Below are 24,185 nucleotides of genomic sequence, written 5' to 3'. Positions count from 1 at the left end.
TCCTGCAGGTTATTCTCGCAGTTCCTGGGCCGTCTTGGATTTGACAGCGGAGTTCCTTCCCTGCAGCTAGAGCTGTCTCAGAATCTGGGACTTGGGGCGCTGTGGGCCGGGTCTTTTTGCGCCATGGCTCAGGAACCCTCCTAGGCCATCGTATCTCTCACTTCCTCATCAAATGTCCCAGCCCAGAGCGGCCCCACGCGTCTTACTCTTCTTATGGGTTAACTCGGTCCGAGCGGTAGCGGTCGCTTGCTTGTGCCCCGGCCGCGGTGAGGACCTACGAGGTACTGTTTGACCCTTAGGGTGCCCACCCGTTGTCTCGCTGTGCTCCCTTTGAAGTCCTTCCCTGGATGTCTCTACCACCCTGTGGGACCTTGCTCACCCACACTCCTGAACGGGCGATGGCTCTTCTTTTTTCCGTTGCCTTTGTGCTATCATCGAGGCGTACTCAGTTTGAACCTGCTGTGCTCCTGGTTGCTTTAGTGTCCATTTTATCCAGACCTTGTACATTTTCTAACCGACACATTTAAATTTTCACCTGAACTCAATTCGACACGACTGTGACGCCTTCCTGTCCTGGACCAGAGAACCCCTGCTCAACCTAGACCCATTACAAGCGTCTCATGAAACTTCTCTGACCCGTTCAGCTGTAGTTGCTTATTTACTCCATCGTGCCACCGCAAAATCTAGTACATAGCTCCTAGATAATTGTTTGTCTTTCCTACTAGACCAAATTACTTAAGGGATAGAATTTTCTTTTATCCGTGCACTCCCAGTTCCTGGCATATAGTACATGTTCAACAAATGATTAAATGAATGCACTTACCCTCATTCACCTCTCTTTCTTCCCTAATAGTGGAAGAGGCAACCCTCGTGTCTTAAATCTCAACCAGAGTTTACTGTCTCAACCAGTGTTCAAGATCCCACTCCCTCAATTACTCTGTGTTTGTATGTATTTTCTGTTTCTTCAGCTAAAATATATTTTAGCTAAACTATCCTAAATTCTCCATGACTGTCTCATCTACCACCCATGCTCCTTTACCCTTTTCTCCAGAAGTGTAGTCTATGAATGCTGTCTGTTTGCTCACTTCCCATTCGTAGTTTTAACCACCTCAGTCTAGCTCTCAGCCCCACTATTTCAATGAAATTGCTTTTACCTAAGTCATCATCAATTAAACAAACACCAAATTGAATGGACTCTTCCTATTCCTCATACCACTTGTTCTCTCTGTTGTATGTTACCCCTCTGACTTCTTTTTTTAGAGAAAAATCACTTTCCTCCTATCTTTCTGGCTATCTCAGTTTTCAGGTTCTAATTTTCACCACACTTTAAATGTTGGTGTTCTTAAGCCTCCTGTCTTGCCCCTCTTTTCACAGTACATAGTCATTTTGGGTGAACTCATCTTGGATGGCTTCAATGCACATCTCTATTGCTGAACTCCACACTCATGTAGTCACTTAATTTGTGGCTAGTATCCCTTGGACATTCTATAGACAAACTAGATAAACACGTGTAAAGACTTCAATCTTCCCTGCTCATTGGTGCCTTCTTTATTTTATATCTTGGTGCGTAGCACTCATGTCCACCTCAGCGATGTAAGAGACACCTGAAAACTGTCCCCAAGCTTTCTTTTCCTCTAATGCAGTGTCACCATATCCTTTTATTCTATATCTATCTGTCAAATCTGCTTTCTTCTTTTAAGCCCTGTTGCCATTGACTTCATTAAGGCCCACTTAATATCTCTTGAGTTTCACACCCTCCTGTGATCACCCTGCCTACATTGTAACCTTCCTTCAATCTCTCCATCCATCTTACCTCTGCTAAGTTAATCTTCCTAAAACATGACTTTCATTCTTTCACTTGATCAAAAGTTCACTATCTCCCTATTACCAACAGAATACAGCCCACTTGCCTTTCCATCCCTACCTCAGCTTTTTCCCTAGAGAAGCTTTTTACTTCAGCCAAACTTGGTATATCTCTCCTGCCTTATTGCATGTGCTTGTGTCATTTCTCAAGCTTGGAGTGCTCATCTTCCTGACCAGATATCCTGAATCTTTCTCAACCTTTAAAGCCCACTTTATAATCTGCTTTCCAAAGTCTTGATGGGCACTCAAGACTGAGCATCTTACCACTCCAGGCCACAGTGAAAATAGCCAGATATACCTTGCAGTTTACAAAATGCGTCTGCCTTAGAAGTCAACACTACCAGCCCCATTTTTTGACTGAGAAAATTGAGGCACATAAGGTCGAATGACTTGCCAGAGGCTATAGAGCTCCTAAGATAGAGAGCCAGGGCCTAGCCTTTAGTCTTCTCTCTCTAGATACCCTGTTCTTACCTCAGTGACCACTCCCTCTCTTACCTCACAGCATGGTAGTCTTCATCACTCTTTCAGTCCTTAAACATATACTGCCTGTGACCAGCAGAAAGAGGAACCTTGAGGATGGGGGGCAAGGTCTAAGAAGAGATCATCTTTTATTTGACATCAAAACTGGCCAGTAAGTGTACAAGCCATAAGCTGAGCTACCTGGAAATTACCCTGGGATGATGGTCTGAATGGAGGTAAGCTAGACAAAACTTTAGGAATGAAAGGGAACTGTCAGGTACCCTATAACTAGGGCCTAGAGCAAGGACCAATACTGTCCAGGGGGTTGGATGGAGGGTTCTGGGTGATGGCACGTTGATGCTGGATAGTTTTGTCAGGTTCCTTGGCTCGTAGAGGAGCTACATCCTGTCTGTCAGGACACCCAGCAAAATGGGAGGCCTCCCTGAGTGGATCAGGACTCTGTTGGGTTCTTTGCTCACCTAACATTCTTATTGATAGTCTCCAGGTTAGGGAGTGCTCTGGGTGGTCGACTGGTTCTGGTTTATAGCCAGCTCCCTCCCCTTCACAAGGCAATCAGTAGCTTCAACATGAGGCTAATATGGGTTTGTCAGTGTGAGTCAGTTTCCTTATATTGACCAGCTCTGAGAGAGCAAACAAAAGTGAGTTCTATACCTGCAAAGTTGAGTAGCAGCCAGACATTAGGCATTAAGCTACCTGTCTTTCCATGTCAGACACAGAGGGAATGACCCTGGATGTAACCCCTGAGAAGCCTCCTTCTCTGTGACATCTCTTCTGAAGTAGAGCATGGCATTGTGACATCTCAGGCTAAATGGGCTTCCTCAGAGAGTCTGGGCCTCAGAAAATAAACTTGTGAAATGAACAGAAGGGAATGATGTCAGGAAGCAGCGTGGCAAGGCAAGTAAAGGTGGTGATGACATTTTTGCTACCCCAGGCCTCTCTCCAGGTGGCCTTGTGAATACACTGCCACTCTGAAGAGGGCCCTGGTGCTTCCTCTCCTCTCTTCTTTGGGGTTCCTGAGTTCATCAGCAGTCCTTCAGACAGCAACAATAGTGTGAACGGATCCAGCCTTGTTTTCTGGCTCTTCATCTTTAGATTTGGACATTTGGAAATATTATGTTGTTTTTCTTTTTCAAGTAGAGGATTGTTGATTTAAGATGGGAAGAGCCAGATTTCTGTTCTAAGTAAGAATTAGAGAAAAAACTTTGAAATTTGAATTTACTTCAGAAAGAATTTTTTAAAAATTACTTAATAGATAAGTAGTAAAACATTAAAGAAAAATTTGAAAAATATATAAGTATAAAAATCTCAAATCATAATACCATACAATGCTGTTTTTGTGTTTGAATATTACCTTTTAGCTCTCAACAATCTTCAAAGCTGGTAGACATAGTATACAGGGTTTGTCTTTTTCTGCCTGACTTATTTCACTTGGCATGAGACCCTCTAAATCCATCCGTGTTGTCACAAATGGCAGTTTCATTCTTTTTTACTGTTGTGTATTATTCCAGTGATGATTATTTTTAATAGCTGAAGAGTACTTTATCTTCAGGTAAATTATTTATCTTCAGGTATCTTATTTTCATTTCTTTGGTTCTTATTATGTTCTTTGCTATTAGTTTTTTTCTTGTATTGAATAATTTGTCCAGGATAAATTTATAGGCATGAGATTGCTCGACTATAGGGCATGAACATTTTTATTATTTATTTTACGTTGCTATATATTTTTTCCAAATGAACTGTACTGATTTATGCATCAGTGACATGTATAGTTTTCAATTTCAACTACACCAAGCTCAGGTTTTTGTTTTATCAGTAGTTTTTGATATATGGCAATATATGACATCTAGGGGAAAATTTATAGGATCTCAGGGTTTTCTTCAGCACAAGCTTGAGGATTAGGAATTTCTAAGAGTCTTTTCTTTCTATGTTGCATAGATTTAAAAAAAAAAAATCTCATCGTGCTCCATAACAAGTGCATTCCTAGAAACTTTATCAGAAGCTAGGATGGAAAACCCTGCTTCCATTAAACTCAGAATAGCAAAATGTGAAGAGAGGAATTGTAGGATCTTTGAGGGCAGTTTATCCAATAGCAGAACAAAGAAGGGCTGAAATATTTGGGTTTTAATTTAATTTCAGATGATAAAAGTGGAAAGGACACGGAAACTTGGGTTCATTTCCTAACTCTGTTTTTACTAGCTGAGTGATATTGAACAAATAACATATTCTCTTTAAATCTAAGTTTTCTTGTCCGTATAATGAAAAATGATTGAGAGTCATTCATTCATTTTAGAAATATATATTGAGTGTGTGCTATGTTCAGGCACGATATATATGTGCCAGGCAGCGAGGGACAGATACAAAGGTGAACAAGAAAGACAAAGTCCTGCCTTAGGACTGTGTCTAAAACAGACAGTAAACAAATAAATAATACATCACATTTAACACAATCTAGCATAGAATGGGTGCTCTCTCATTACCTAGTGTTTATCTCTTTCATTTTCTCCCTAAAAGGAGTACATTTTAATGATAAATTGTTCTGTACTACCCATGCAAACAATCTTTGAAGTTCTTACTTCCAGTGTGTCAATGGAATGACTTGTTCTGTCATTCCTTGGAAAAGTTACAGAAACCTGGTAAAGATTTCCCTTCTTTCAGATCCCCAAGTGTGGAATGTTAAAAGGAGATGGTTTATGATCAAGCTGATCTTGTATGTGAGCTTTTGTGTCCTTCCAAACTTGATGTTTCATTTAGTCCAGGTTTCTCTGTGACTTAAAGCAGAAGTCATAAACTGATTGCTGGTATATTTTGCTTGATTCATGATGTTTTCCTATGTTTTTGAATTTAATTAGTTTCCAGTGTTTTAACATTTAAATAAAAATCTGGATTTCTGGTGTTTTGAAAAAGTAAGGTTTGGCAACACTGACCCACATGCTTTTAGGTGGAGCACTATTTGTATAACCTGACCTCTGTTGATATTTAATTTGCTACCCCCAGCTTAAGGCATTCTGCCAAACTCTATCCTCTCCATTTTCCTAGGTCAAGGGAGATAGGAAGGAGTGGAAAGAGCTAAGTTATGGTGAAAATCAGCCAGAAGAAGGGGATAGAAAATAAATCATTGGATCTTCTCCCCTTATCCTCAAATCAGAGACTCATTGCTTGGCCGTGCCTTTAATTTAATCTTTATACTCACAGAGTTACTTCGATTGCTCTTCTAAGACAGGAATGAAATGCTTTCTTCTTTATATTTTTACTGTGTAGTACCCACTGGTGTTGGAAAACCGTGCCACCTCCCTGAATTCCCAGAATTGTTATTCAAAGTTTAATGCATCGGTTCTCCAAGTGTGATCTATAGACCTGTGGGGTTCCTAGAGACTCTTTCAAGGGGTCCAGAAGGTCAAAACACTGCATAATAATACTAAGATGTTGTTTGCCCCTTTCACTGGGTTGACATTTGCACTGATGGTGCCAAAGCAAAAGCCAAAGATGGTGTGTAAAACTGCTAGTACAAATCATTGCACACTGTTAGGCATTTGCAGTAAAAAACAAAACAGAACAAAAAACCAATTTCACTTAATGTCCATGATAAAGCAGTAAATACTTTATTAAATCTAAATCCTTTAATACATGTCCTTTTAATATTCTGTATAAAGAAATTGGAAATATACAAAAAACACTTCTGCTACTTATGTTATTTGAGTTGGAAGCTGAACTAGTTTTTTTTTTTCCCCGCTGTAGAACACCAGTTTCACTTGAAAGAACAACTGACAGACAAACTGTAGTTATTCAGGCTTGGGGATCTGGCATATATTTTCTCAAAAATGATGTAAACCTGTCATTTCAAGGAAAAAACTGATAGTATTTGCTGCCAATGATAAAATTTGAGTTTTCAGGCAAAAATTAGAAGTAAAGTTATAGCTGCCTCTATGAGTTTGACAACATCCTAATAGTTAAAGAATTTTCCATGAGATTAGAGGTGATATTTAAGAGTGATATTTTTGGATATTGTATAATGAAATGTGTCAATATTTGGAGCATCTCTATAAGTTATTGAACCAATATTTTCCAGATGACCAATGCTTGTGTTATAAAATTATGCTTGGGTAAGAGAGCAGTTCAAAGTGCAAGATAGGCCAGTGGAATTTAATATAACAGAATAAGAAAAGTTTATTGATGTAGTTTTAGATTTCACATTACAACTCACCTTTAAGAAACTACCCCTTGTTGAATTTTGTTGAATATCAAGGAAGTATATCCACAATTATCTGATAAGGCTATTGAAACACTCCTATCTTTTCCAAATATATAACTGTGTGAGGCTAGTTTTTCTTCATATACTATAAACAAAACAACATGTAACAGATTGACCACAAAGCAGGTATGGGAATCCAGCTGTCTTCTATTAAGGAAGTTTGCAAAAAGGAAAGACAATGTCACTCTTCTCGCTAAATTTACCTTTTTTGAAAATAGTTAATTTTTCCTAAAAAGTATGGTATTCATGTTGACATGTAATAGATTTATTGTTTTTTAAAGAATTAATATTTTAAAATTATCTGTTTTTATTTATAATATGGTAAATAGCAATAGATCCATCAGACAAACAAAATCTCTTTAGGGTCTTCAATAATTTAAAAACATACAGGAGTTCTAAGACCAAAAAGTTTGATATTCTCACTCTAGCAAAGTAAACTCAGCCATTTAAACTTTCTAAGAGAGACTGCCCTCACCTCCACTGAGACTACTATGTTGCTCTGTGGGAAATAACTGCCCTTGGATCCTCGAAATGAATTAGAGGCAAAAGTCCATCATCCATCCATTACTTAGTGGCATCTTACCTGGCCCCCAAGCAGCCTCCCCTCTCCCAGTCCCATCACCGTTGTCCTTAATGAGCTTGGCTCTTAAAGTGTGTGGACGGAAGCGAAAGTTTTCTCTCAAATTTGCATAATTATACAGCTCCAGGTCTAAATTAATGATTTTTGTTTTGTTTCTTCAGTAAGTACAAATATAAAACTAGGTACACTCCTTTTGTTCTTATATAGTTTACAAACTATAAAAAAAACTAAGTTAACAATACTAACTTCATTTGTAGATATATTGCTAAATTACATTGCCACTCTAACTTAAATGTAGTAGTATTCCATATTGTGGCTAAGTGTGGCAAACTTATCCCACAATAATGATGACTCAGTTTCCCTACCTCCTTTGTCTATTCCAAGTACATACTGTGAAATATTTTGTGCTGCAATGTCATTTATACTTCATGTGGCAAGAATGCATCCTTTACATATCAACTCTGCTTCTTTCTCTTCTCATTAGCATAAGACAAAGTAATACTGCTTGGTGAGAACTAGATCCTGAACTCTTAACACTGCCCCTAAAAAAAAAAATCTTATCTTTGTGGGTATGTAGATGATCCAGAACATTTATTCTTCGAAAAACCCTTACCAGAATGAAACACGAATTAAAAAAAATTATTGGAGGGAACTCATGAAAATATTTGTGTGGACCTCACCTTAAGAAACATTTCAGTAGTTAAAAGGGTGGAGTTTTGAATCAGACTGACCTGGGTTTGAATTTGAATTTGAACTCTGCTATTTACCGTCTGTCTTTGTGCAATTACCCAACCTTTCTGAGCCTCAGTTTCCTCAGCCTGTCCTTCATGTTTTTATTTAATTTGCAGGAATACGTAATCCTTATGTCTAAGGGTAGTTGTGAGGATTGAGATGAAGTATATAAAGCACCTGGAATGAACTTGGCATTTAATAATTTCCTTCTTTTGTCCAAAATGAAATTTTAGGTCAAGCTTGTCCACTGATAAAGAGAGGCACAGGTAACTCTGGGACACTTTTAAAGGCAAACAAGCCCTGTGAGAAACACAACCTAGCAGGTGCCTCCAGGCTTTGTTTTTCCATAGCAGAGATGCTGGATTCTCTCTTTGGGGCCAAAAGAGAGGTTGAGGCTGTGCCCTGCTGTTCGGCATAAGCTCCAGTTCAGGGGAGGAACATGGCCTGGACTTCTGAGGCCTTGGTGTGAGTCCTCTCTGTCCTATCCAGGAACATTCCCCTCCCCCCCAAAATAAATCACTCTTTGTGCTTCACTTATAAGGAATGGAGCTTGCTCACTCTAAATGCTGCTTTCTGCCTGAGATGTCAGCAGAAAAGGCCCAGCACCAGGCATAGGCATAGGCATAGATATGGGCGTGAGCTTTGTGAGGCTGCCGCTAGTTGACCAGAAACACAGGAATGGACAGATGAAGGCCATAATAATGACTTGGTCATTGTGCCTTCAGGCCCTGCAATGTGTGGGTGCCCGGCTCCTACCCTGCCAGCATTTCCTCTATAAGGACTGCTTCCAGGGCTTGATCCAATAGACAGGTTATCAAAGCTCATGGGACTGTCCCAGATGGTAAGTACAAAAGCATCACAGGTTTATCTCCTTCTATATAACAAGTCTCTTTTCCTGTTTCATAGGAATTGAATTTCAGGTGTATAAAAAATCAGAATTTAAATGCCCAAGGGATATTCATTGCTGAAAGCAACTCTGGGGAATCTGTGAAACAAAGCAAATCCTCTTGATGCCTATGTTTTGTAAGCTGGGACTTTTTCTGTTTGGGATTTCCTTAAATTGGTGGCAGACTAAGAACCCCGGAAAGGTTTTGATCCAAGGTTTGGCCGACACCCAGGTGGAGAGGACGTGCCCTGGCTCACTAAAGTTCTGAGGCTGGGGGAGATGGGCTGGGCTCCCAGGGTTGGTCAGGAACAGATTTTGAACAGATACACAGACTAGTGAACCATTCATCATCTAAGCTGCAGCCCAGCAGGGAGGAGCTTGTGCCTTGCTTCTGAATGTTGTGTTTCCTAGGAAACAATCTCTTTGAGAACTGTGAAGTCTTTGGAGACAGGAACCAGGTCCCTTCATTTCAGCATTGTAGTGCAGGACATGTAATAGAGGTGCAGTGAATATCTGTTGAATGAACTTAGAAGGCAAGAAAGTCAAATAAGTTGACAGTATTTAGAAACAATCTTTTTTTTTATTGTCTACAGTATTTTGCAAAATATTTGTAAAGCAAGTCTAGGCTCTTTTTGAGGCAATATAACACTGCAATTGTCTTTAGATCTGAATTTTGAGCTCTCTGAATCTCTGTTAAGTGTTTGAAACATGGAGAAGATATGGTCTACTTTGATTTTTTAAATTAATATCTGATTTTTAAACATAACTTAAACTTGTTTTTCCTTAAGCTTTTGATTTTAGCTTACAAATATTCTATTTACAAATGTGGCAAATTTTAAGTAATTTTTAAGGGCCTTTCATAATATTTGAATATATTTACAAACAGTTAATATTTGCTTTTATAAATTAAGTGTATTTTCTTTTTAAGTAATGAAATTGTCTAGCAAATAAGCATTTCTAATTACTTAAAGAACTCTTAGAAATCTAATAAATTAAATTTATAAATGTGGTGAATCTTATGTATGTCTTAAAAGTTCTAGCAGTATTGGGAACATATAAAGAACTCCTACATCTCAACAATAACAAAACCAAATGACCCAGTTAAAAAGTAGCAAAGGACTTGAATAGACATTTCTCCAAACAAGATATACCAATGGCCAATAAGCACATGAAAAGATGTTTAATATCACTAATCTTTAGGGAAATGCAAATCAAAACCACAATGAAATACCGGTTCACATCATTAAGATGGCTATTATTAAAAAAAAAAAAAGAATAGAAAATAATAAGTGTTAGTGAAGATGTGGAGAAATTAGGATTCTTGTGTGCTATTGGTGGGAATATAAAATGGCGCAGCCTCTATGGAAACCAGTATGGTATTTCCTAAAAATAATTTAAAAATAGAATACCATATGATTTAGAAATTCCACTTTTGAGTATTTACCCCAAACAATTAAAAGTGGGGACTCAATGAAATATTTGTATACCCATGTTCATAGCAGTATTATTTGTCATAGCCAAAAGGTAGGAGCAACCCTAATGTCCTTCGCTAGATGAATGGATAAACAAAATGTGGTATATACATACAATGGAATATTATTCAGCCTTAATAAGGAAGGAAATTCTGACACATGCTACAACATGAATGAATCTTGAGCACATTATGCTAAATGAAATAAACCAGTCACAAAAAAACAAATCCTCTATGATTCTACTTACATGAGGTACCTAGGTTAGTCAAATTCTTAGAGAATGTAGAATAGCAATTGCCAGGGGCTGAGGTGAGAGTGGAGTGGGGAGTTGTCATTTAATGGTATAGTTATAGTTTTTCCCATTTTTTAATCAGATTTTTTGTTGTTGAATTGTACGAGTTCTTTATATATTCTGGATACTAGACCCTTATAAGATATATGATTTGCATATATATTCTCTGTTCCTTGGATTGCCTTTTTGTTCTGTTGATAGTGTCCTTTGATGAGTAAAAGTTTTAAATTTTGATGAAGACCGGCTTATCTATTTTTTCTTTTGTTGCCTGTGCTTTTGGTGTCATATCTGGGAAATCATTGCCAAATCCATGGTCATGAAGCATTTACCCTATGTTTTCTTCTAAGAGTTTTATTGTTTTAGCTCTTATGTTTAGAGCTTTGATTTCACTTAGGTATTTAACATGAACTAATATGCATGTCTCAAGGCTTTGTTTGACTCAAAGTCAGAAAACTAAATTTGGGCTAATGACAATTATCAGTTGCCAAGTTTTCTAAATGTAATGAAGACTAAAAACGAACTTTGCTGTCAATATATCTGGGCATCAGAATGTGAGTCCTAATCTGCCTGCTGCTTAATAGTTGTGTAGCTTGGGCAAGTTTTCTTGCCAGTAAAATAGGGATAACGATAGTAGTAATTGAAACTCAGGATTGTTGTGAAGACTAAATGAGAACATACACATAAAACACTCTATACTATGCTAAGGATGTAGTAGGAGACCAAGACCTGTGAAAAAAACCTATTATTTAGAACTTGTGAAACTGAAGTGAAAAAAAATTGTTACATGTGAATATGCTTGTTTTGGAACCAGAGAAGCAATTTCTTGACTATGTGGCATCTTATATCCTTTAGCATGTCCTGTGGTCTGGCTAGACCATTGTTACCTTCCATATTTGCATTGATAGGTGAAGAGTGAAATCAGCTTCCTTTACTACTTGGAGATTTTAGGACTCTGCTGTGTGGTATTTCTTGGTCTGTCTCCTTCACAGGTATCTATTGACTTTTGTGTATGAGGCTTTATGGCATTTAGGGTACAGAGATGAAAAGACAGCGTCTTTGCTTTCAAGGAACTCATATTCTATTGAAGGTCAGATACCTTAACAGATAGATGATAATCATGCAGTGTGGCAGGGATGTGAAGAGAAGATCATTTCAAGTTCAGGCAAAGGAGCAATACTTCTGGGAGGTTCTTCATGCACCAGGGCTGGTGAATATAAGTTGCTTACTGAATGTTTTCCGAAGGACTAAAAGAATGGCACCCAAAAGAGCTGTCTGATGAAAAACAGAGCTGTCACCCATCTCTGGTAAGTCTAGTGAGATATCCAATCTCTGAACTTAAATTTCTGGTCTGTAATTTGAGAAGCCATGCTTTGGGAGCTTTTAACACTGCCACTTTATTCAGCAGAGGAAGAACACTGACTTGCTAAAAGGCTTATCCTATTTCTGTCAATCTGGGGTTTTCAAAAGTAACAAGTGAGAGCACATAAGGGTGTCAGGGAAGATGCATAGAGGCTAAAGAACAAATAGGTCTCTAGCATTAGTGCCTCCTGCGGGGTGGGGTCACGCTGCATGGAGATTAGTCCATTTCCATAAATTTATTTCTCCTGGTTGCTGGGCAGCACTGAGCAGTTGCTGTGTTGAATGGAAGAGGGGCTGTGCCTGGTCTCAGGGTTTGTCCAACTGATTTTCAGCTCTGATTCTTCAATGGGGCTTCCGCAGGCCTGCACTCCTGCCTTGGGGCACTGGGCAGGGCATGAGCTGTGCATCTTCTCATTTAACTGGACTGTGTCTACAACCCCACAGCTCAACACAGAACCTAACACAAGATAGGGGGTCTTAAGTGAATATTTATTGAACAAATTAATCAGCGAATCCACAAGGATCTCCCATGACACTTGCCCAGAAGAAGACTTTTTCCATTCGTGACACTGCCGCTTTCTGTTCCTCGAGTTGCAAGGTGCAAAACATTTATCAAGCATCTACTAGTTGGTAGACACTGTACTGGGTACTTGTACCTGTATTATCTTTTCTAAACTTCACAGCAACGCTGTAAAGTAGGTTTTATTCCCATTTTACAGATGAAAAACCTAGGTATTATGATTATGTAAAGTTTAAGGTTTAATAGCTACTGTCAGGTCAGGTCAAATTCAAGTTTACCTGCTTTCAAAACTTGTGATCTGCACTGTAGAGCTTTGCTCAGATGGAGAGTCCACGCTCACCTGGAATCACTGAACTGAATGGGGAGACTCCATGGAGAATCCTGAGGAAAGAACGAACCCTGCAGCCTGAGCCGTCAGGTGCAAATCTTTAATTAATTCAGCTACAGCCTAGCTGAGATTCTCCCCAGCGACTCCACACTAGAAAATGGGTCTACATCGGTCTCAGGCTCTGAGACCAGCTGGGCAAGGTTCTCATAAGCTAGTGATGGGGGTCCAGAACAAAGGCAGGAGTGTGCTAAGCACACAGTTGCTTAGCCACGCAGTGGGATGACTGGAGCTGCAATAAGAATACCTACTTAAGACTGTTTGCTTTTAAGCCTAATTGAAATGGTCTCAGGTCAAATTCTATCTGGAAAGTTGACCATTGAGTCCCAAAGTGATACTTTAAATAAATATAGGAAGCTCTGAGGGAACTGGCTGAAACTGCACATTATGGCTTTATTTGTTGTTTTAGGGCAGCGGTCCCAACCTTTTTGGTACCAGGGACTGGTGCTCCTATGAGAATCTAATGCCTGATGATCTGAGGTGGAGCCGAGGCTGTGATGCTAGCTCTAGGGAGCGGCTGCAAATACAGATGAAGCTTCACTCACTTGCTGCTCATCTCCTGCTGTGTAGCCCAGTTCCTAACAGGCCACAGACCGGTACTGGTCCGTGGCCTGGGGGTTGGGGACCCCTATTTTAGGAAAGAAAAGACAATTATTTGGATATTTCCTTTTCTATGTGAGTAAAAGGAACATTAGCCTTTCTCTTCAAATCTACTAAAGGCAAATTCTAGCAGGGCAACCTTGATTCTGAGATCTAAATTCCATAATCTACTTGTATAGTATCTTACTTTTCCCATTATCCATGTAGGCAATGCAGTTGAGATGTGACTAGTGCCCTGGTCATGGCCCCAGGGGCTCGGTCTGAACCCTGGCACTAACTGACTGGGTGATCCTGGGTCTTCTCTGGCTTGTAGGGCTGGACTTGAAGAACTCTAAGGAAACCAGATAACCACCATAGCCTCATGCTTCCTAAAGCTAGTGACAGGTGACAGCATGTCCCTTGTAAATTACAAATGCTGAAAGGGGGAGCAATATCTGTCCCTCAGTGGATAGGCCTTGGGGCTTTGGGAAGATCCAAAGAGAGGGAACTGATGCAAGATGCTACAACCTCAGAGTCAGAGAGGGAAACGATGCTTGTCTTAATGAGCAGCTTAGCTGGAGGGGCTCTATGGCCTGGAGTGAGGGTGGGAGGCAAGGGGGGTGAGATCTCCCCTACAGGAGCCTGGCAGGCAAGGCAACTGCTGTTTACTTGTTCCAGGTACTGAACAGTGTCAACCATTGTGGGATCTGTTGTGGGCTGTGACCCAGGTCTCCCAGGTGGAGGTGAAGCTACTGAGCTGGGCTGAGCCGGGTGTGCAGCAGGTGCAGAAGCTGGAGCTCTGGAGCCCTATCAGCAGGATAGCTTTATAGTTCACGAACAATTTCCTCACCTTAATTGGCTCTCTCGGGTCCTGGGAGTTGCACACTGCACCTCAGAACAGTACCTGTTACTGGGAGAGCAATTCCCCTGGTAATAGGAAGGAGGCAGGCTATGTTCTGGGGGATGTGCTTGCTGCTGCCAGCACTGCTCAGAAGGCTATAGCTGGAATGGATTTGCTGAGGGAGGGATTTCAAGGTAGCTGTGATTGAAGGACAGGTATTGAAGGAACCTCTTGTTTGTTGGAACTCTCTCATGCAAGGGAGACCAGTAATAGTAAATGCTGTAGAGGCCAGAGAGTAGGAAAGACCTTTAGAGCTTATCTTTAACCCCTCACTGAATAAACGGGGCATCGGTAGTCTAGAAAGGGCTAGCCGAGACGTGCCCGCGGCATGTATGCGAACCCCGGCTTTTTACTCCCTCTTTGGCCCTGTCCTTCGCACTCAAGCAGGCCACCTGCCTCTCGTGCGACGGTCAGTGCGAAAGGCTGGAGAAAAAAAAAAAAAAATCCAGTCCCTTGCTTGTCAGTCCAGGGCTTGCCTGGGCTTGAGAGCCAGTAGGAACTTCAGACCTAGAGTCAGATACTGCCCTTGGTTCTCCCACTGTCTCTCTGTCCAGGCCCAGTTGGAAATGGGGACAGTGGCTCTGCATGGAGTATGTCAGCACATCAATCCTTGGATTGTCTCTTTTAATTTGAAGTGAAAAGAGATAGAGGTACTACTCTATCAGACAAGATAAGGCTAGATTCATCCTACCTGTGCCTTCTGCATTCCACCGTGGGTACTTTCTTGGCACAGAATGCTTATTTCACAGTTGAATGGATTCTAGGAGCATAGGCTCTGAAGGCTTTAGACCTTCCATCTCCAGTCTCAGCCTGTCACCAGGCCCTCATGCCCAGATTCTGACTCTTGGCTCGGATATGCCGCCTGGCTCTGCCCCACAGTTCTTGGATCCCCCTGGCCTGATCTCACTTCACCTGTTGCCTCCATGGGTTATTATCCCAAATCCTCTAGTTTCCACCCTGATCACTCCTATTCTGGGCCTGCATTTCTAGCTACCTGAAAATATCTCGATTGCTTGCAGTTCAGAACAGAAACTTACCATGGCTTTCAAGGTTCTTCCCAATCTGACCCCACACTAATTTTAGGGCCTCATTTCCTGTCATTCCTCTATATGACCTAGCTTTGTCAATCTTTCCCCAAGAGACCTCACATTATGACATCTGTAATCCTCTGTTTATGATGTTCCCTCCTCCTGAAATGCCCTTTCCTTGTTACATCCTACCCCAAACTGAAAGCCCAGTCCAAATATGACCCAATTATCAGAACTAGAGCATATAGAAATGTGGATTGACTTGGGAATAAGCAGGAATCCCCATTACCAGAATTGAACCCTAAAGGATGAAGCTAGAACAATTTAAGTAGCTGTTGCTTTAGGCCAGGGGTCAGCAGACTTTTTCGATAAAGGGCTATATAATAAGTGTTTTTGGCTTTGCAGGTCATACAGGCTGTCTCACAACTACTCAGCTCTGCCACTGCATCACAAAAACAATCATAAACAATATGGAAATTAATGAGCATGACTCTGCTCCAGTAAAACTTTACAAAAACAGGCGAGCTGTAGTTTTCTGACCACCTTTTTAGGCTCTGCTTGGGGAAATTGGGTGGATTTGAATCTGTGGGTGGCATCAAGTAGGAATAGCTGTGTAGGAGCTAGGCAAGGCCAGAAAAATCTGGCAGGGAATCGCAGGTAGGGAACAGTGTTAGGAAAGAGGCACCAGGAGGAGGTGAGGCCAGGAGGAACAGAAGAAAGTTAATTTGGGCTGAAACATAGGATTGCTTGAAGGAGAGAAGTAGGAACTCTGTTTGGAAAGGAAATTTAGGGCCAAGTTATGAAGGGTCTTGATTAAGCTATTCACTAGACAGTGGAGAACCATTGCATGTTTTTAGTCAGTAAAATCTGATCAAATCTGTATTTTTAAAAAGTCATTTTGCCTCAGTGAGAAGAATGATTGCAGACAAGACTGGGTACAGAAAGACCTGCTAGGAGGCTACTGCAGTTGTCCAGGCCATTGGTTCTAGATTCCCAGCCCTTGAACCAGTGCTGGTCTGGATGCCTAAGAATTATTTGTGAAACTTGCTAAAAATATAGATTCCTGGCCCCACACCCACACCTAAGAGATGTAGATTTGGTCCATTCGGAATTTCTAACAGGCACTCCAGATTTGTGAATCACTGGTCCAGCAAGGCAGCTCTGATCTTAAGAGGCTATGGATGCCAGAGAAAGTAGGACACAGGTAAGATGGGGTTTGGCCACTGCTCCCTTCCCCCTCCTGTTACCTATCTCTGTTCATGAAAGCCCATTCATTTGACTCCTTTTTCTTCACGCATCACTGTTTCCCCCAACATCCTCTTTTGGTACATCCTATCAGTTCTCTTTGAAACAACTCTTCTGTCCTTTTTTTCCCATTTCTACCTTCGTTCAGGATCCATTAATATTCAACTGCCCAAGCCTCCTTTCTGACCCCCATGTTTCCACTCCATCAAAATAACCATAAAGCCCACATCTGTCTCTTCAGAAACTTTTTGGGTTGCCTTTGCTCTTAAGATATAGGTCAGGCTCCTCAGCTTAGCATTTAGGGTGCTTCAGGAGCTTACTCATCTGCCAGTCTTTCCTTTCCAGGTTCATTCCTTATCATTCCCCCTCTGCGCTTCTGAAATTTTTCTGCACTTGTAATCTTGCCCCAACCTAATGTTCTTCCTCCAGCTCAGTCCCATTTTTCTTTCCCTTTTTTCTTTCTGCTCGTATATGACTGTTTTCCCCTGGGGGATAGAGTTAGCCACCAAGGGATACCTCCCAGGACCTTTGTGCATCATAAAATGTGTGTCTTCTCCATCCGAAGTCCTAAGCCTCCACGTGTGACGGACAATTGGTCACTATGGCAACTGACTGTGACGTCACAGGATTAGGACTTCAGGTGAAGTGGCAGGAGCAGGTGAGTGTAGGAGACAGATTTTAATGTCTGTCGAAGGCCCCCCTCCCCACACCCTCCTTCAGTGCTGGGGGCATGGAGAGATAGCTCGGGCTCCTGCTGATTTTAAAAATGATGCGGTGAGAGTGTGCGCCTGGCATCTGCGTGCTGCAGCAGTGTGGGGCTGACAGAGTGTGTCAACTTGAGCTCTGGCTGTGCAGGCACCGCTGCTGCGTGAGCCTGTTATTCCATTCTGGATTGCTATTTTGATACCCAGATTGCATCATTCTTCCTACGTATAAACAGGGGGTCCCCCGGGCCCTGCAGCTACTCACTTCTCCACCAACACTGTTGTTTTGATGAGCTCTATTTAAATGAGCTGCCGGATCGGGGCAGGTTCCAGCCACACATGAACATTGTCATTTTGGGGAACATGGAGGGCTGAAGGATTTTTGGATCGAGTCCTAAAAGGCTGAGAGTGATGGCCTCCTGAGCTGAGCAGAGAGCGACAGAGCTAGTTCCTGAAAGTTGAAAATCTCGTTTTCTTCCTTCTGAGCTTCTGTTCCAAGGCACCCAGAGGATTAGGAAGGAGATGCAGCTAGGAAGAGAGTCGCCTCTTTGAGGTCTTCCTCTTGCTGTTCAGTTTGGGAAAATTGCTGCAGAGCCTTCGAGATAAACAGGAACAGGAGGAGTCAACCAAGCCCTTTCTTGCAGCAGCATCACAGGTGAGCTGGAGAAATGCAGCCCTGGCTGAGGATGCATCAGAGAAAGGAGGAGAGGATCCAGGCTGCTCTCCCTACCCCACCCAGTACCCAGCTCCCTGAGGCTTAGGCTCTGTGGCCCAGCTGGCTGCAGCATGCAGGGTGGGTGTTCCTGGGTGCTTGGTAAGCCTTGTCCACTGGTCCCTATGGTGGTCTCACCTGTCGCTCTTCTGACTTCTCTCCCAGGTGTCGCTCTAATCAAGGGCCACAGGTAAGCCTGCTGGCAGCCAGGGGCAGGAGCAGCAGTCACTTTTGGATCAAAATCTGTCTTTCTATCAGGGATGGGGCATCTGGGGAGTGGGTACATCGTGTTTCTCAAAGGTGGTGCTGCTCTGAGCTATGGGCTAGAGGAGGCTTCAGGGGTTTGTGTGGTGGGGGCCTGAGCTGATGTCCAGGACCCTGGAACTACCTTTGGGTGAGAGGACATGAATGATTAATGAGGATGGCCAGCCCACCAGAGGATACAACCAGTATGTTTTTTTCTCCTTGTATAGTGTCTGATAGAGGCATAGGGAGGTAGACTGCCTTACTTGTGGCTACAGAGGTAATCAAGGACTACTCAGTGGTTCAAAGTACTACCTATGATTTATAAGGGCTCTCCAGGTTTTAGCTAAGTTCCTCCCTCTCTCTGGGCCCCCATGTCACCATCTTTATGGTGAGGAAAGTGGTTAGATGAGCAGTGAAAAAAACTAGGTCTGAAAGCTAGGTATGTCCAGCTTTTGTTCTACAGGTGAGAGCTGGCAGAGGAACATGAGGCTGCTTCAGAGGATGCCACCATTCTGCTGCAGTCAGAGCTGGGCCCAAGCTGCAAGTTTCAAGAGCTGTAGAATGAAGGGCTTCCTAACTCTCACAGAGTTGCTTATGTGCCAGGGGTATATGTGTTCCTACCCGGTGGGCTAAACTGTCTCTTTCTGAGACCTTTCTGGGATTTCCCTCCCACTCTAGCCCTCTGGGGCCCAGGTAGCCTTGGCTCTGCTGTTCATGTCTGAAGGGTAGACTACTCGGTCTGCTCCCGCTCCCTTGCTGCCTCACTAAGTCATGGGCTCAGCACACTCTCTAGGCCCCAGTCTTGTAGTGTCAGACCTCAGCCTGCACCCTAAGTCTGCTTGTGGGTCCTTCAGTAGAACCGGGAGTTAGAGGAGGCAAAAATGTGTCTGCCAACTCACTCACAACCCCCGGAGTACCTAGGTATCAGGATACCCTTCTGTATGTTGGGCATCTGCCCTTCTCTCTGCCAGAGGGGAAATACATCATAGCTGCATTCAGAGTCTTAAACTTTTTGGAACCTTTTAAAAACTGGATGAGCCTGCCTTTCCCAGCTGCATGATGCGGGGGACAGAGCTATCAAGCTCAGCCATAGGCTGGGGTGGGGGGCTCTTTCTAAGGCACTGGTCCTCAAGCTTGGTTGTATATTTTAATCATCTGGGGACTTTTTAAAAACTCTGATGCCTGGATCCCATCTCCTGAAACATTGATTTAATTCATATGAAATCGTGGACTGGACATCAGGATGTTTAAAATGCCTCAGATGATTTAGACATGTAAAAAAATTTGAGAACTACCGGTCTATAGAGTGGAACTGCCCCAATTTATTTTCTTCAGGCAGAAAAACTCTGCTTCACTTGCCTTTTTGCAAAGATCATATTTCTTAAAACTTTAAGCACAGCTAGGACTGGCTTTCAATTGCTTCTGGATTCCCAGGTTCAGAACTAGTTCCAAGCCATTATTAGAGTCTGATTATGATTATGGAACATTTTACTTATAATCAAGTTATTTAGTTAATTAAAATAGAATTACCTTGTTTATTTACATTTGAATTAGGAGTATAGCATAATAGAAAAGACTGGGTTTTAGAGACAGAGACTTGAGTTTCAGTTGTAGTTCTTGCCCCTGCTTTGTATAATCTTTGATGGTGACAGCTCCTTGGAGCCTCAGTCTTTTCAACTGTGAAATGGGGATAATGCCTACCTCTCAGAGATGGTTTGATGATTAAATGAGATAGCACATGTAAAGTACCTGGTACAGGGAGTGGTGGTAAGAGAGTAATTTGTCCCACACCTCCTGGGAACCAGAAATGTTCACTCTTGTGACAGATGGACTGAACATCCTTGGCTTTCAGAGTCCATGTACCAGGTCCCTAGGTCCCCAGGAGGACCTCTGTGGCAGTGACTTCTTCATTCTGGAAACAGAAGCCCCACCTCCTCTGGGGATGGTTGTGTGGCCTTTGGGCCATGGCTCTGCATGTCTCAGAACTGATGGTCCTGTATATGAAAAAAAAGCACAAGGCTGTTGCTTGAAGAATTCATATAGGAAAAAAGCAATATAAATAATATTCTTTGTAATATGTGATTTAAATATGTATTGATAAATAAATTGATGTTAAATATTATCAGTAAATATTTGGTTATCTTAGATAGATCCACAGCCCTAGGAGTTTATGTATTTCAGTTGTCTTTTAAAATAAACTGTTTTGATATTTTCATTGAAAAATGAAGAATTCCTTTAAAAAAAAGCTAAAGGTTGACACAGCTTGATGAGATTAGGGACTTTCTGAGGGAAGATAAGGATTTCGGGATCAGGTTGTTGTGACACAAAGAGAACACACGTCCTCTGTGTCCACTCTGGGCCCATGGCCTCCCTGGGATCTCCCACAGCAACTCTGCCGTGATTCTCCATCTCTGATGTCTACTGCAGCAGCCCCTCTTCAGACAGATGAGCCTTTAAATCCAGGCCTCCCCTCAGCCGCAGCCTATGTCCTGACTTGCTGACAAGGTGATAGCTAGCTCTCTGTTAGGCAGTCTGTGCCTTTCCATCTTGTCCAGGGGAATATTTCTGAAGCTGGGCTGCAGTAGCCAGAGGAAGAGGGTTAGATAATCCATACTTCCCTGCTATTCCCATTGCCATCATGTAGAAAGTAAGATTCAAAGAAAGGAGATCACTCACCTGAGGTTACACAGATAGTGCCAGCCCTGGGACTGAAACCTATATCTTCCAATCCACAGTCTTTCCCAACCACCACACCTCTGCTCTGGATCAGACCTGATTCCTCTGTCATCCTGGGCTGGCTTTTTTCCCATCACCCGGAGAACTTCCAGATGGCTTCTTACTAGTTTCAGTGGCTGTGAGTACAGGGAATACACATGGAATACCCAAACCCCAAAGAAACATAATTGTCCAATTTACTAAAAATCATGCAATATCTTTTAGTACCAATTGTGGGTTATTTTTTGTATGCAGACGTGTGAACAGATAGTTAGAATGCAATGTGACATTTGTTATATTAGAAGGATGTCCAGGGTGCTGTGGGAACCCAGAAGAGGGAATAATTAACTCATCCTGAGGGAAATTAATCCTGCTTCTCAAAGGTAGAACATTTGGAACAGATTTGAAAGGATGAATAGGAGTTTATCTGAAAAGGGGGGGATTAAGAAAGTATTCCAGGGAGAGGGAACAGCACTTTCACAAATGCAGAGTTATGCGAAGGTTCGACATTTTAGGTGATAGCAGAAATATTTGGCATTGTAAGAACATAGGGTGTGTGGCGGATGAAGCTAGAGATGTTACTAGAGAGAGACAAGGCCAGCTTGAAAATATGCTTGAGCACCAAGCAGAGGATTTAGACCTTTAAGGAAGGTAGAAGATGTGTGACGAGGCCTTCTCTGATCTATTCAGTTATTTCTCTTTTTTCATGATGCTAAAGAGGCTATGTTACTATGACTAATGTGTGGGCATCTGGTACCAGGGAGTTGGAAGCGTTGTGGAAATTATTTTCAATGGTTAGAGCAGCATTTCCGACTTAGGGATAGATGAGAAGGGTCTTCCCGGGGCAAGCCAAGTGGAAGGGAGGAACAGTCACCCAATTCTGCTGGATGATGCCTCCTGTGGAGAGCATCCTTCTCTGCCTCTGTCCACTGTTCTTGACAGGAGAATACCTAGGAGATTCCAGATCCAATTTTGTCATTAAAGTCCCTGGCTCTGTGAAGACTAGGGGAGGTTTGTTTTGCGGGGGGTGGGGGGATGTGAGGGGAAGGAAGAGTATTAAACTATTACTTTGTCTGGTTTTTGGTTTTTGATTTTCCAGGATATATTAGTTAGCTTTTGCTGCCTAATAAACCACTCCAAAACTTAATGATTAAAACAACAATTAAACTTTATTTAATTTTTAATTCTATAGGTTGACAGTTTGGGCTAGGCTGGGTTTGGCTGATCTCAGCTGTGCTCATTCCTGTGTCTGTGTCCAACTGGTGGGTAACTCTCAGGCCTGTGGAAAGAGGAATGGGAGCAATAGGAAGGCACTTGACTATCAGAACCAGAACAGGGTTTGGTCTGTAGTAGCACAGCTCGTGGGATGGGAAAGAAGATCAACCAGGCAAAGACAAGGATGTGAAGAGGTCTACTGCAGGCCCCTAATAGGATGGTTATATTCCGAGTAACTAGATGGTAAGTGCAGGCTGTGGCGTCACACAGTTCATTTTGGCACAGTGGTGTTGGCACATACCTTGGTGCTGGGTATTAGAAGTCCTCATGCCTAGGCCTTATGTATAATTTGCCATGTTGCCCTGACTTTGCTATCTTTTCTCCCCCCTCCCAGAGTTCATCTTCTGTCCTGGGTGTAAGCAAGTGTGCCTTACCAGGGATGTAACTGAACATTTTTTTCTGCACTGCTTTTCTGTTGGGCAGTCCAAAATGGCCAGGGTAAGTCAGGACAAGCAAAGAAGCAGCTGATGCTCTTTAGAAATTTGTGGTGCCCCTGTCCATAAGCCTGTCTATTCATCACTCTGTCCAACTTACTACCCCTCTATCAATATGCCTAACCATCCATCTATCCATCCTTCTACACATTCATCCATCCTTCTATCCAGAAGAGAATCAAAATATTCGAGCTAGAGAAGCCAAAATGAGGTCCTTTTTCTCTTTTACAGCTCCTACTGAAAAATAGCAATACTAAGGTTTTATATCCTCTTTTCTCCCTCCTGAGTTGGAACTCATGCCCCAGGCTGGATTAAATGAGTTCATCAGCCTTGCCTGTATTTAACAATTAATTAATACCTTTTACCTGAATTTCTGAAATTTCACATCACTTACTGACTGGTTCCCCATCTGTTCTTCTCTGTACTAGGGTATCCTTGACACTACATTTTAATCATTTGTCGATTTACTTACTTGCTCCTGTATCTAATTCTTATTGAATATTTTACATGTGTTAGGCCCTGTACTGGGTGCTGGGCAGTCAGAGACCTATGTTCTCTACCCTCAAGGAATTCAAAGTTTAATTAGTAAAACTTATATTTCTCCTCTTTTTTTCCCCCTGCTGTGGGTTTTTCAGATGCCAGTGTGAGGAGAAAGCTGTCAGAATCTGTATTGGTTTAGTGGCTTGTATTATTCAGGCACAGACAGGCTAATTTTTTCAAAATCTCTTCTTCATGTTTTATATCAGCTTTACAAGATATTTGTTGACCAAATGAATGAACATTTGGACTAGGAGAAGCCTGGGTACTCTTGGGCCCAGCCAGCCCCAGTCGTAGAAACACAGCTCTGAGAGTTGCTCTGTGCTTGCCTTCTCCTGGCTGTATGCAGTCATCTGTCTGTGTACCCCACATCAGCAGCCTGGTCCTCTCTGCTGGCATGTTGAACTTTGTGCTTTTGCCTGTGCTTTCTCATTTTCCTCCCTTGTCTCCTTGGTGAATTTCTACTCATCATTCCACATCCAACTCAGATGTCACCCCTCTTTAAGAAATCTTTCCCAGCCTCACCTCGACTGAGCAAAACCTCTCTTTTGCTTCCTTTTATTACTTCCATTTTATTACTCATTGAATGTGGCCACCCCATGGAGGCTGTGTGTGTCTTAAGAGGAGATCTTTGCCTTATTCATATGGGTATCCTCATCTTCAGCACAGCGCTAGTGTTAATAGCCCTGAGGCAACTATTCTTTTAGTCACAAAGGGTGCTTTCCTTCACAGGCCCCCACACATCACTCCCAGGCAGCATTCTGGAATTGACTGCACTCCCAGATAGGGAAGGAACAGCCCTGCAGGACCCCGGTCCCTAGAGCATTTACCACACATAGCGGCAGGCCCAAATAAGAATATTGTCAGTAACTCCAGAACTCTCTGCTTCCAGAACTGCTCTGAGTGCAAGGAGAAGAGGGCGGCACACATCCTCTGTACCTACTGCAACCGCTGGCTGTGCAGCTCCTGCACGGAGGAGCACCGGCATGGC

General features: G+C 42.3%; 1 protein-coding gene across 1 annotated transcript in view; it reads left to right on the top strand.

Annotated features, from left to right (window-relative positions):
- The first annotated feature begins 84 nt into the window (after nt 1-84).
- Nucleotides 85-24,185, top strand: part of TRIM66 (tripartite motif containing 66) — a 49,750-nt gene continuing 25,649 nt past the window's right edge. The window contains 5 exon segments of the mRNA XM_025038805.1: nt 85-8,745; nt 11,797-11,858; nt 20,969-21,087; nt 22,558-22,661; nt 24,087-24,183. Of these exon segments, the coding sequence (XP_024894573.1) occupies nt 22,653-22,661; nt 24,087-24,183 (106 nt within the window). The 5' untranslated portion in view covers nt 85-8,745; nt 11,797-11,858; nt 20,969-21,087; nt 22,558-22,652.

This window comes from Pteropus alecto, unplaced genomic scaffold (genome assembly GCF_000325575.1).
Source record: "Pteropus alecto unplaced genomic scaffold, ASM32557v1 scaffold461, whole genome shotgun sequence".
Lineage (NCBI taxonomy): Eukaryota > Metazoa > Chordata > Mammalia > Chiroptera > Pteropodidae > Pteropus > Pteropus alecto.
Note: the sequence above shows the minus strand (reverse complement) of the source record. Positions and strands in the feature narration are given on the sequence as shown.